This window comes from Elgaria multicarinata, chromosome 2 (assembly GCF_023053635.1).
Source record: "Elgaria multicarinata webbii isolate HBS135686 ecotype San Diego chromosome 2, rElgMul1.1.pri, whole genome shotgun sequence".
In the NCBI taxonomy this organism is placed as follows: domain Eukaryota; kingdom Metazoa; phylum Chordata; class Lepidosauria; order Squamata; family Anguidae; genus Elgaria; species Elgaria multicarinata.
Window position 1 is genome coordinate 121,878,293 of NC_086172.1, and position 12,947 is coordinate 121,891,239.

At 42.7% G+C, this 12,947-nt stretch overlaps 1 protein-coding gene across 1 annotated transcript in view; it reads right to left on the reverse strand.

The window, feature by feature from the left end:
• LRP4 (LDL receptor related protein 4) overlaps positions 1–12,103 on the reverse strand; it is a 121,655-nt gene extending 109,552 nt beyond the window's left edge. The window contains exons 1-3 of the mRNA XM_063118433.1: positions 12,052–12,103; positions 11,138–11,317; positions 7,200–7,700 (exon numbers count right to left, since the gene is read on the reverse strand). Of these exons, the coding sequence (XP_062974503.1) occupies positions 7,200–7,700; positions 11,138–11,317; positions 12,052–12,103 (733 nt within the window). The remainder of the gene's footprint in view (positions 1–7,199; positions 7,701–11,137; positions 11,318–12,051) is intronic.
• Between the last annotated feature and the right edge of the window lie 844 nt (positions 12,104–12,947).

Genomic DNA, 12,947 nt, shown 5'->3' on the forward strand with positions numbered 1-12,947 from the left:
CACAACCAATGACTCCTGGGAATACTGGGAATAAAGAGGGATACACTTTATTTTTGCCTACTGTATTTGCAAACTTCATTCTGTAGAGATGGAGAAGAGGGATTAAATGAATATCCCTAATGCTCAGTCTTTAGGCAGTATAGAGAACAAAATCCCATAGAAGACTGACGCCTAACATAACAGCCGTGTCAGTGAACCAAAGATACTGCAAACCCAATGGTAAAAGCCGAACCGTTAGGCACATTAACTCCATGGACGACAGCTGCGATTAGTGTTCTTTGTCAGGATCTGTGTGAAATGCAGACAGCCACTAAATACAGTATGCCAATTAATGCAGTGTGAGTATGTTGCATGCCAAAAGAAGCCCAGCTCAAAGGCCCCGTCAGGTGAAGCCAGCATACTTTAAAGAGGCACTCTCAGCTCTTTCAGAAAGGAAACATTTATCATATTCCTGAAAATATTTCCTTTACTAATATTAAAGTAACACCCAGTTAAATGACAATACAAAGGGGTTAAGTAAAGATCTATGCTTCTCTAAACTCTTCAGCTTCTGAGTCTGACAGGCACTTTCATTAATAGGTTCATGATTTCTTTTGTAAAATCAGGCTGTGTCCAGGACATTATTTCTCTGGAGCAAGAACAACAGCAGCCACTTCTCACCTCTAGTATGGCAACAGATCTGATCTATCCAGAGGTAGAAAAAATGTGTGTGTAGCGGGGAGGGATTTCCTAACTGCAGCCACTTCCCGTTGTCACATACAAATCAATAATGGTAAAATTGTCAAGATCTAGTTGATTTCACTCCTAAAAGAAACTCCTGAAGAGCAGACAAGCATATATGGATGTACAATTACATTTTCACATATTTTTTTAAAAAAGTAATTAAAAAAATATGTTTAAAACCATTCCACAATGTCTGGGCACAGGGTACAGGATGTGTTACTTATAATGAGCACTAACTATTCAATAGGCATTGTGACAGTCCCAATAAATCACATATATTGCAACAGCACTGGTCACTCTTATGGGGCTTGTTTTGGCTTTTTCAGAATTTGTTTGGGCTTGAAACACTGTTAAAAATTACAGAGACAAAACAACAAACTACAAAAAATACAGAGAAAGTGTAATCGGACAGAAAAAAATCAAGAGCGTGTGTATGACAGGAACGGCAGCCCACAATATCACATCCAAACCTCTGAAAAGTCATCATCTTCGCCCAATCACTGTCAGCCATGTTTTCCTGTTTGTGTAAATCTTTTGCACAGCAGGAGGAAAGAGGAATAATTAAATACCTTTTAAAAAATCTAATTGTAGAAATATAAATGGTGACGTCGGATTTATGAGAAGTATTATATTAGCAGAAAACCCATTTTGGTTTTCAAATTATGCATATTTCCAAAGCAGTTGTTCCACCATATAACCAGTATTCTTGTTTGTTTACTTAAATATTATTTATATATTTCAATACTCGTACAGATAAACCTAATTAGGACTCATTCCACACTCCATGGAGAAAAAGAACAAGAAAAAAAAATAGAGCAAGGTTATAATTATTTTAAATAAATACCCCAAGCTAACTTTTCTAATAGTCAGTTAACCTAATTGTGGCTTAAAATATTTTCAATAAATGCATCTTTCCAGTTTTTGTATTCCTCTCACGGCTGCCGTCTACCAAAGGAACACAAAGAAACCCAAGGGTGAGTAACACCCCAGGTTTTCCTTGATCACCTAGCAAGTTTCAGCTGGTGGGACAGTTCCATAATAAAAATATTCCAGGTTTGTTACAGTTGTGCCTTGCCTGAATAATGTATTTGTAAGCTCTCGAATTTATATTTTTGATTTTCTGGTAAACGGTAGCCTGTCTCTTCGTATCTGTTTCCCTATCACCTTTCTTTTATTTTCTCCCTTACAGCAAAAATACAATTATACAAAAATATAACCCAAACAATCTGCCGTCTAAGATACATAGCTAAGTGTTACTAGTTAATAGCTCTTCCTCTTTTTGCAGCAATGAAGACCAGCATTTGCATCTGTCATAGGGAGCAGAAGCTACTGAAAATTTACTGGGAAGATAAATATCACTGTTATAACAGTATGTAACTTGCTTAATGACTGGAAATATTTGTAAGTATGTATTAGCGCCAAATTGTTCAAACTAGTAACACATACCATTTTGAACTCAACAGATTTCATACTATTTTTATTCACTCTGACTTTTTGATTCCCCTAGAATCTAGACATCACACACTTTGCCAGTACACAGAAGCACCTCAACCTTTAAATTCTTAAAACGGATGGTATAGAAATAATTTTAAACTATTAGCAATGCCTTGTCTTTTATAACTGTGAACTCAAACTGACCTTATAGTATCCTTTCAGTCTACAAAATGCTTTAAAGATTAGACATTTTGTTTCTGTGAAGTGCTGCTTAATATAGTACTAATAGACTATGTTCTCCAGTTTCCAGACAAATAAAATTTTCCATTACTTGTACCAATAGGTGCAAATTTAAATATTTTTTAAAGCACTCATCCCACGCCATCAAATTTGTTTGCCTATGATAGATCAAACAACCTCAACTTCTAAAGTAGCATAAGCAGTCATAATTCTGTGAGCAACAAATGGGAAATCAGAGGCCTAAAGAAATACCACACCTTTCCTAGGTCATGCAGTCAATAGCAAAGACAAAGAGTAAAATTAGACATCACTAGTTTCTTTTTCTAAAGACTTTCTGTCTTGAAGGAGGGGGGGAAGAGTCCAACCAACAGGGAGTTTTCCTTTAGTTTGATTTTCTGGATGTTTTAATTTATACCCTTACAAATTCACTCATGAAGATTAGCACATTTATTATCTGGCATTCTGCACTTCAGAACCAATATTTAAACTGACAAACACATTGGACTCCTTCTTTCATCACCTGCAAAATATCTGAGAGCGCCCAAAAAGTTTGCCAACAATTTGTAGCATAGGTGGGTCTTAATTTCTGCAGGGTTCACTATGGAACCTTTTCAGTGCCAGGGCATAACTTTGGGACACAGAACGTAATAATGAAGACTTCTGCCAAACTTGTGCAGAATGAAAGTTCAGTACTAGAGGAAGTGATATGTAATATAGACACACACACACAGCTGCTAATATTCTGTCACATTCTAATATGACCATTAAACATAATCTAGGATGGGACTGTACAGAAAGGAGGCAGCTTGAGTCTTCATGGCTGGAAATAATAATAATAATAATAATAATAATAATAATAATAATAATAATAATAATAGTAATAATAAATTATTTCTTATCCGCCTCGGTTTGGATCGAGGCGTGGAACAATAAGTATAAAATACATAAAACTGAATTAAAAACATAGTATACATTATTAAAACATCCTAAAAACATCCTAAAATTCCACTGGATAGGCTTGCTGGAATAGATCAGTCTTTATAGCTTTCTTAAATGCTAAAAGACTATTAAGTTGATGAGTCTCCTCCAGTAGGCCATTCCACAGTCTGGGAGCAGCAGACGAGAAGGTCCTCTGGGTAATACTTGTCAGCCTAATTTGGCAGATTGAAGTAGATTCTTCCCAGAGGACCTGTGTGTGCGGGGCGGATTGTACGGGAGAAGGTGATCCCGCAGGTAGCCTGGACCCAAACCATGTAGGGCTTTAACGGTAATAATCAACACTCTATACTTCCCCCGGAAACTAATTGCCATAGACAGGAAGCAGGGTTAGCAAACCCTCTGATGAAAGTCTTGTTTCTAAGTGCATACTTTTACTTCCTTCCACATAAATGAATGTTTGCCATTTCTAGGATATTTTGTTGATAGATAAATTGAATAAATAATAATAATAATAATAATAATAATAATAATAATAATAATACCTATCAGGAAAAGGGAAGTGCTGAGATCAGCACCATACCAAGGCCAACTGATGGGCCATGCATGGCCACACTGGTTTGGAAACTGAAGCTTGAAATGTAAATCTTCACCAAAGATACTAGCATAAAGCAGCGGCACAAGAGTGACACTGTGTAAAAGATGTAAGTGGAAATAGAGAAAACGGATGTTTGAAATTCAGCCCTTCCACCCAGAATGCCTGACAAATAAAGGTGAAACCTTTATTTGGCAGTAAGGCCATAGCTAGATGAGCGCTTATCCTGGGGATCGTCCCTGCGCGCCCACACGACGCACAGGGCATCCCAAGAGCAGGGAGAGATGACTCCTCCCTTTCCCCATGATCTCGACCTACCCTTTAAGCGCGCCTTTTCCGCAATCTCGGGATGATCCCGAGACCACAGAACTGTGCCCATCGGGGTGGGATGGGGGGAGCAGGGAAATGTATTTATTTATTTTTTAAAAACCTCACGTTTCGGAGCTCCAGCGCTCGTGCGCTCCTTTGTTTTAAAAGAAGAACAAAATGGCGGGCACAACGTCCTCTTTCTTCCTGGACGTCATGCGCCGCGTGTAAACAGAGGGGGACGAACTCGCAATCATAATATCACGAGATCCTCACCCCTCTGTCGCGCTAGACTCATAGGTCTAGCTGAGGCCATGGTCTCACTGAGTTCAGAGGGTCTTACTCCAACAACAAAGTGTGCTCAGGATCACAGCATTATTCAGGGAAGGATTTCTTATCCGAAAACAAAGAGGCATCAGCCAATGCTAACATACTGAACATATCCTAAATTGAAGCACAAGTCCCTGGGACCTCTCATCACAGAGGAAGATTCAGGAAAAGAACGCTGGAACACAGCTTCAGTCATAAATGTTGATTTTCCTGAGTTAACCCGGCATAAGTGCCTCCCTTAGACAACATCACTGCACTGCCACTTACAAGCAAGCATGACAAACGACCTGCACTTTACAGCAAACCATCCCCCACACAGTCATTAACTGCCAGGACACATTAACTAGAAGCACCTGGGTAAGAGCCAAAATAAAATTCTTCACAGTCCTCTAGCTAGGCAATGGTCTAGCTTTTAAATTCTTCCTCTTCACTCTCGCAGAATTTGTTAGGGAAATTTAAATTCCTCCACTTAACAATGAAAGAAATTAAAGGTTCAGCCTGCTCTATCCAGCATTTTCAGACAATTAATCTTGCCATCGTTTTTGTATGTGTGGGTGTGCAGACAGGATCCTGATTAGAAAGGAACTGTTTAAGCTAAACACAACCTCATTGTGCCCCAGGGCCAATGCTAGTGAGAATGAAGGGAGCCTAAACTTCTAAAGTGGAAACTTCCTGCAACTTCAAATCAGCATCTGGAGAGACAGGTGGATGAAATTACACTGCAGCAGACAAAGAAGAGGACAAACATTACAGGAAGATACATTTCTGCCATTCTTCTGGCTTTCCTCTATAGAAAATGTGACCAGTGGAGTTCCCAGCACCCTCCAAAACAGTATTACTATTACTCTACCACCATTCATTTAGCACCAGCAATATGCTCAGCACTGATCTGTGAACCACTACAATTTTCTTCATCACATTTTTAAATACTGCACTGTAAAACAATTAGAACAGGCAAGGAAAAGCTGGTGGTGTTTCTTTTCTTTTCTTGTTTAGTTACTTGCCTGCTGTATACTCTGTTGTACCCTTTTTTTACAATGATGCATTACCTGTGCCCTCTTTTAGAAATGTTTAAAAAAGCACTTTCAAGACCACTAAAATCTGGAAAAGGAGAAATGGGAGCCAAAAAATCAAGCAAAGGAGGGCTGTACCTTTAAGGGGCTTGTCTAGTAGGAAGAGCTGCTACATTCCTGTTGAGGAAGGGCTGCTGTCCCAACACGCAACAGAGGCTAGAAATAACCTGCACACATACAACCTTCCAGCACTGAATTCAACAATACCAGTCTCTCACTCACCAGCAGCAAAGAAAGGCACAAAGGGAGGGAGGGAGAGAAACATAAACAAGAGGAGGGGTGGAAATACAAAGTGGCTAAATTTATTAGATCAACTTCAGAGGAGAAGGAGGAGGTGGGCGCAAATGCATCAAAAGAGAAGGCTCCCTTTGGGGGTGGGGAGAGATGTTCTAAGGCAAGAAATATATGATGAAGGAAGTTGAGACCCCTTTGCTGTGGCTTTGTTGGGATCCGGCTTGGTTGCAGGAAGAAAAGCTTTGAAGGCTGTGAGAGGGAAGTTTCTCAATGGAACGAGCAGATCTAGTCGATATTATAAACTAAAATAGATGAAGAAACAAGAATCTTCCAAGAATGAGTGTCTGTGTGTGTGTCTGTGACAGATGTGACAAAGACAATGCCAAGTAGGGAAAAAAGCAGGTAGTTTGCTCGGCGGGATGCCCTGCATGCTGGCGCCAGAAACACAAGCACCTCTTGCAAATTAGCAAAGCCGTCGCCACTCCACCCTCCTGCACGGCTTAATTTGAGACAGAGTTCACTAGGGCTTTGCCCCAACACTTCATTTCACAATAGGAGATCAGGGTGCTCGAACCCGAGGGCCGGGGAGGAGTGTGTGAGAGAGGAATCAGTCCTGGAACGTGTGCAATTAGTACTTGAGCATGTGCAAAGTATTTTTCACGGTGAATAAACGCAGTTCTCTTCCACACACAAGTCTCCTAAACTTGAGTGCTCTCCTCCCCCCCCCCAGCTCTAGAAACAAAAGGAGTGAGAAATGGAGAAGCGAGAAGGCTGTTAGGATATTTCCTATGGCCACGAGGGCAAAGGCCCGGTCGGCTGGCAGGTGAGTAGTCCCCAGCAGGGCTATCCTAACCCTGTATGGTCATAATTAAGGCCTGCTTTAATCAATGGGACTAGCTCCAAGTTAAGTGTACAAAGGATTGTAGCTCTAGCAGCTCAGCCTCTGTTCGAGACTAAAAGCCAGGCAGGCGCATGGGGTGGAAGGAAGTTCCGGGGGGACTCCCGGCAAGAACGAGGGCTCCGTCCGAGCCTGAGAACGGTCCCCGCCGAGGCTCTTGCCAGCAGTACGTGACGAGTGCGGGGTGCCTCTGAGCATGTGTCGAGCGTCCTTGGGGTAATCCTGAGCAACGTCTACCATTTCCACAGCAGGGCTTCCAGGATATAGTACACGACTCGAGCTCCGGGCATCTTTCACAAACTATGCAGGAGAAGGGACGGGGGTGGGGGTTTCCCATCTGCTCTGCACAGCCCCATTTCGTTCGTCCGCAGCTTAATGTGCGCCCGGCGGTTGAGAGCGCGGGAAAGGGGTGTCCCTCGGAAGGGCTTACCTCGCACGTCCAACAGGGCTCCCAAATGTAGCAGAAGCAGCAACAGCGGCGGCGGCAGCCGGACGGCCCCGAGCCGCCTCATGGTGGCGACCCCTGCCGCAGCTCCAGCTCCTGCACTAGGCAGGCTCTTTCCCCCTCCTGAGCAGCCGCGAGAAGTAAGTTGAGCTCTCTCGCCTGCTCTGCGCCTCTCCCTCCTTCTGCTCTCCTGGCGACCTTGCTCTCTGGCCGCCACCAGGAGCCAGGGCTTGCCCGGGTGGCTCGCGGTGCGTCTCGGCTTCGCTCGAACAGCAGCGGCTGCTTTGCTCTGCGCCGCCAACGTCTCCGCAACACAGCAGCGGCAGAAGCAAGCAAGCAACGGCGAGATTGGGGCTCGCTCCTGCTCCGCCTGCCCGCCCCCGGCCCTGCCCTCGGAGGAGGAGTCCCGCAGGGGCAACCTCCGCCCTCGCTTGTCGCCCAGAACTGCTGCGGCTGCCGGCAACGGAGCCTGGCGCGTTTCCCAAACTTCCCAAGAGGGAAATGTGGTAGGCAGGCACCCGAGCAACACGTCGCTTCACCTTCCTGCCATCAGCTGGATTTCGCTTCCTCACCCACCCCATAGCACCACTGACAGACCCAGAGCCTTTTTACGCAAAGGCTATTTTCTCCTCACCCAGCCAGTTAAGTTCCATGGCAAACGCCCCATTTCACCCACCCCCCAAACGCCCACAGGGCACCCACGACTCGCCCCCACTCAACAAATGTCTGGTTAAGATCCCATTATCTTGCTCATCAGGTTGTGCTTTCTCTCCTGTCTTGAATGCAGGAACCCAAAATAGAATGGGGCAAAAGCCATATATTTACATTCTGTTATCAACTCTGGGTTCATTATAAAATCTACACTCGACCCAGTTCACTCCCTTCAGCTCCTTGGCAAATATTTTTGGAGATGCACGCACTTAGATGCTTTTTTTATATATATACCACTATGTGAGTCTTAGGTTGCCAAAGTGGGGAAATGGTAAACAACGACATAAAACTCCTTTAAATGTTAGAGTAACCAGGTTCACACGAGCAAAAGAGACAAATATGCCACAGTAGCTAATACCTCCCCCTGCTCCCACCCTGTGCCATGGGGGCTGTTGTAGGGTTCTGGGTGGCTTGTTACTCACTACAATATGCCACCCTGGCTGGGTTTGCACTACAGGACAAGCCACACTGCTGAGTGTAATCATTCAAATCCTCCTAGCATGCGACCGGGATGCATGGGTGTGGGAAAATAACCCACCATGGTTTATTTCCACTCAGTGATTGTGGGAACCAAGCCAATGGTTTGTATACAGTAGTGGGTTTCACAGTAAAATCCCTTCTCAGGCAAGACAGAGCACTGAATATTGCCAAGCCCCCCTATTCAGCCATGAAAAACTGTTCCTGAGTACAGGGTGGGCCTCTGGAGTAGTATGGGATAAGGCACACAGGGCTGCAGTAGACAAGAGGGGTTGGCAAAAAAACAGGATCATGGTGCTTTCAGACAAGGCATTTATTGTGCAATTGCTCACGGAATGTTACAGGGGGTCCAGACAATGTGCTCTTCAGTTTGTAATGCTCCTGTGTTTTCCCACCAGAAAAAGAACGAGCTAAAGTGGAAATGTGTGTGTGGTTTTAAATTGTATACTTTTAATGTTTACTATTTTTAAATGTTGTAAACCGCCCAGAGAGCTTCGGCTGTGGGGCGGTATATAAATGTAATTAATTAATTAAATAAATAAATAAATGAGAACAGCTACACTATGGCTTTTAGTTAGTAGTGCAAAGAGCTTTTGTCTGGAAGCACCTTTACATAGTATCATAGAGTTGGAAGGACCTTGGAGCCATCTTGTTCTTGGCTAGCTCCTTCTTCACTGCAGAATCTGCCATTTAAGATGCAACTACAACATCCCTGACAGATAGCCATGTAGTCCCTGCTTAACATCCTCCATTGACGGAAAGTCCACTGCCTCCCAAAGCAGTCTGTTCCACTGTCAAACAACTCTTACCCTCCCAATATTTAGCGGAAATGTACTTCCCTGATGCAATTGTCTTCTCTCCAAGGCAATGCTGCAATTGCCAGAAAGTTGAGGTGGGCAATTGGAACTTTGACCTGAGTTCTCAAACAACTTGAAGCAGTTCCTGTCATCTTAGAGTTGTGATAACAACAAAATCACTGATTCAGCCCAGGTGTTCCTATAACTATGTTCCCCCTCCATGTAAGGTCACTGTGTAAGTAAGGATGAAAACCCAGAGAAGATCCCAGGTTCTTCCATGTACTCCTAGTAGGCCTTAATAGTAGGGGAATACCTTGTAGAATTACACACTTGAACAGAACTAATGCTGTTAATTCCTATAAGGGAGCCAGGTGCTGCCTTGCAAACCTAGTCCGTTTCAGTCACTCATTACTTAGTGGTTTGTTTTTCTAAAATTACACCTGCCCATGTGGTGTAGTGCTGCAAGGGTTGACAGCCTGGTGCCCACTATATGTTTTAGACTACTGCTCCCATCAGCCCCAGCCAGCATGGCCAATGGATAGGGATGATGGGAGTTGAAGTCCAAACCATAGAGCGCATCAGGTTGCTTAACTCTTGTCTTGGGGTTTTGGATTAGGCCTATGGAGACCAGAATTCAAATTCGGCTAAATTATTAAGGTCACCTTCGGCTAATCACTCTCTCTCTCTCTCTCTCTCAGCCTAATGTACCTCACTGAGTTGTGACAATAAAAAAGTGGTGGAACTATGCATGCTTCCTAGAGTTCCATGGAAGAAGAGTAGGATAAAAATGTAATAAATAAATAAATCACAATAAATTTCAAGGTTGAGTGTATCTCCTTTGCCAGTAGGATACTGCAGTTTATGATATACTATGTGGGGCTTTTAGGCAGGCAGGATTCATGCAATATATATTGAGAGACCCCAAAATAATGTAGATGAGGTGTTTTGAATATATTAATTTGCCTCCACAGGGATAACATAGGTTTCTACCTGTTAGAGTCTCAGTATTTTTCAAAGCAGAGATAAGTTTTAAGGATGTTATTATATCCTTGATTTTGGGGGGAATTAAAATATTTAAAGTGCTTAGTAAAGCATTGAAAAGGCTGGTTTCAGACAGCAGGATTAATCACAGCCTGACTGATTGGCATAGCAATAGACAACTCTGGACTCTGTTAAAAGCTAATTTGCCACAGGCAGAGGCAGTAAAGTTGCAATAATCCGTAAGGATTCTCTCTCACACACAAAGTACACTGTTCACACTGAAAGCAACATTTCACATTGGATACAGCAAAGAATCTTGTGCCACCTTTATTGTGACATAAGCTTTTATGAACTAGAGCTCACTTAATCAGATACATGAAAAGTTATCTTCAGTTGGCAGATTTACCTGGTTACGTATGATAGTATATATTGTAAACAGTGGGTTCAAAATGACATGAAATCTGGGTAGCAATCTTTCTGTGGAATTTCTGTGCAAATGTATGTAAGATAATAACAGGGTGACCATTCACAATAGCAGTCTCTGTAATAATGCTATCTTTCTAGTTATGCCATGCAAATTTTACACCTATAGTGGGAAAATGAGAGCCACAATTAAGTTTGAATGTGGTAGATCAAATTTGTTTATAAATTCTAGTTAAGCAGTTTCAGTTTGCTTTTTGTTGAAGTATAGTGATTCTGTAGGATTAGCAGCACAGTATTCTAGGAGATTTAAATGTTCTTCCATTGGTTTTTGAATGAATTGACATTTTTAATGTCAGGTTTGTGTCCAGTTATTCTCTTCTGTAGAGATTGATCTGTCCTATGTAGAGAGCAGAAGGGCATTGATGATGACATATTATCACATTGGGTCTATTCCAATGTAATGCCAAGACATTGGTTAGTGCTACATGAATGAGCTCTGTGCTTGCCTTCCCCTCATGAACTCCAATTCCTTACCTAACTTCCAATTTAGTGGCAAACTATAGTTTGCAGTTATATCCAAACTTGTTTTTGCGAGCCATTTTTCAAGTTTGTCCACAAACCAGGAATGCATCCCAGTTTCAACTGGGTTGGCAATTTTGGGACACAAAGCATAATTTTCTCCATTTAGATGTAAAGGCAAACTCTGGTTTATCACTAGATCAGAAGTGAGGGAAAGAACAAGAGCACATGGGGGAGTACACACATTAACATGGGACTCATTTGACCATCATTTAATTTTACATCTGAACCAACTCACAGAAAGTTGAGCAGATGAGCTCCTGATGTTATGGCTCAAGTTGTTAAGTCCTGTATCAGTATTGCCTGAGTAACATATGTGGACAGAGCTGATATCTGGACGTGTTGCATATAAGGATGGGTGAGAATTTCAGTGTAGTTCAGTTTTGATAAGAATTTACCAAAATTGTCAATATTATCCATATTCAGGACCAAAAAAAACCTTGAATTTTTTTTAAAAATCTGGATATTGTAGAAACCAAAATGGACAGATTCTTCCATCTAGACCCAAGGCTTTGCTCTTAAAAGTCTGGGTTTGAATCCCTGTTTTGTTTTGTTTTGTTTTGAGTAAGAATTCATCAAAATTTGCATAATTTATATTTGGGAGAGAAAGAACTTGAGATTTAAAAAACTCAAGTGTGGGAGAAACTGATACTGACAGATTTGCCCATCCCTCGTTGCATGGCCAAACCCTAGGTTTAGATCCCAGATTGGGAGTTCCATCACACCAACGTTATAGCCCGCTGTCACAATGCATTGCATACAAAGGACTCAGATGACGCCATCCAAGTCGTGCCCTGATCTTGCCTCTTCCCCCCTCTTTGCGAGGTTTCCAAGGAACATTTTTCCCAGCAATGCGCTTGACCCTGTACGTGTATTTTTATCCCATTGTACTCCATCCGATGTCCTGAGGGCAGGCGGCATTGCTGATGAAAGGGAGGGGGCATGCCAGGTGAGGTGTCCCTGCAAACAACCAATAGTTTATAAGGGGAGGTACAAATGAGATCTGCAGGGTGGGGGGAAACAGCGATTCCGAGGAGAGGTGTGAAGATGAATGAAACGTAAGGCTTTCAAACACTAAGTAAATGGAGGGGGATAATACAAGAGCAAACATTCAGGTGCGATGGAGCTCATAGTTGCTGGTGAGTAGTCATTTTAGATTAGGAGGCTGCCTGTAAACAAAGGCTGCCTGTAAACAAGGACAAGGCAAGACTTGTGGGAGAGAAATATCATTATCTATGATGGGCTGCAGTTAATTGATAATACATTGGAATGGTTTACCTGGGAGCAGTAGGTGACAGCAGTGGTGTTCTGTCACTTTCTTTTCTAAACCTGCCCAGTCATAGACAACTCCTGGGTACTAATCTGACTCTGTTGATTTGTTTCTTCGCTTCTTTGGATGGTTATTGGGGCCTTAAGAATGTCTCATGTAAATCGTTCTGGTTATGAGTCCCTCTCGAAGAAACTGGAATAAATATGGTTATTTCATAGAGCTTGGCTATAGATCTGTAATGGGGAACCCAGGGGCCCATGCACTGAGCTAGTGATGGGCAGAACTGGAGCCAAAAGATGACAAAGACATCTAGGAGTCAGGGCTCGTCCAGCTGTTTTTTAAATTATGGATATCTTTTACAAGTCAAATCCCAGGATGGCAGGCACCAATCCTGCCCTTGGGCAAACCCGTCTCCTACCCTACCCTCGCTTTCTGCCCAATCAGCTGTCCACACCCTCACCCAGTCCATTTCAATACCATGGAAGAGCTATTAAG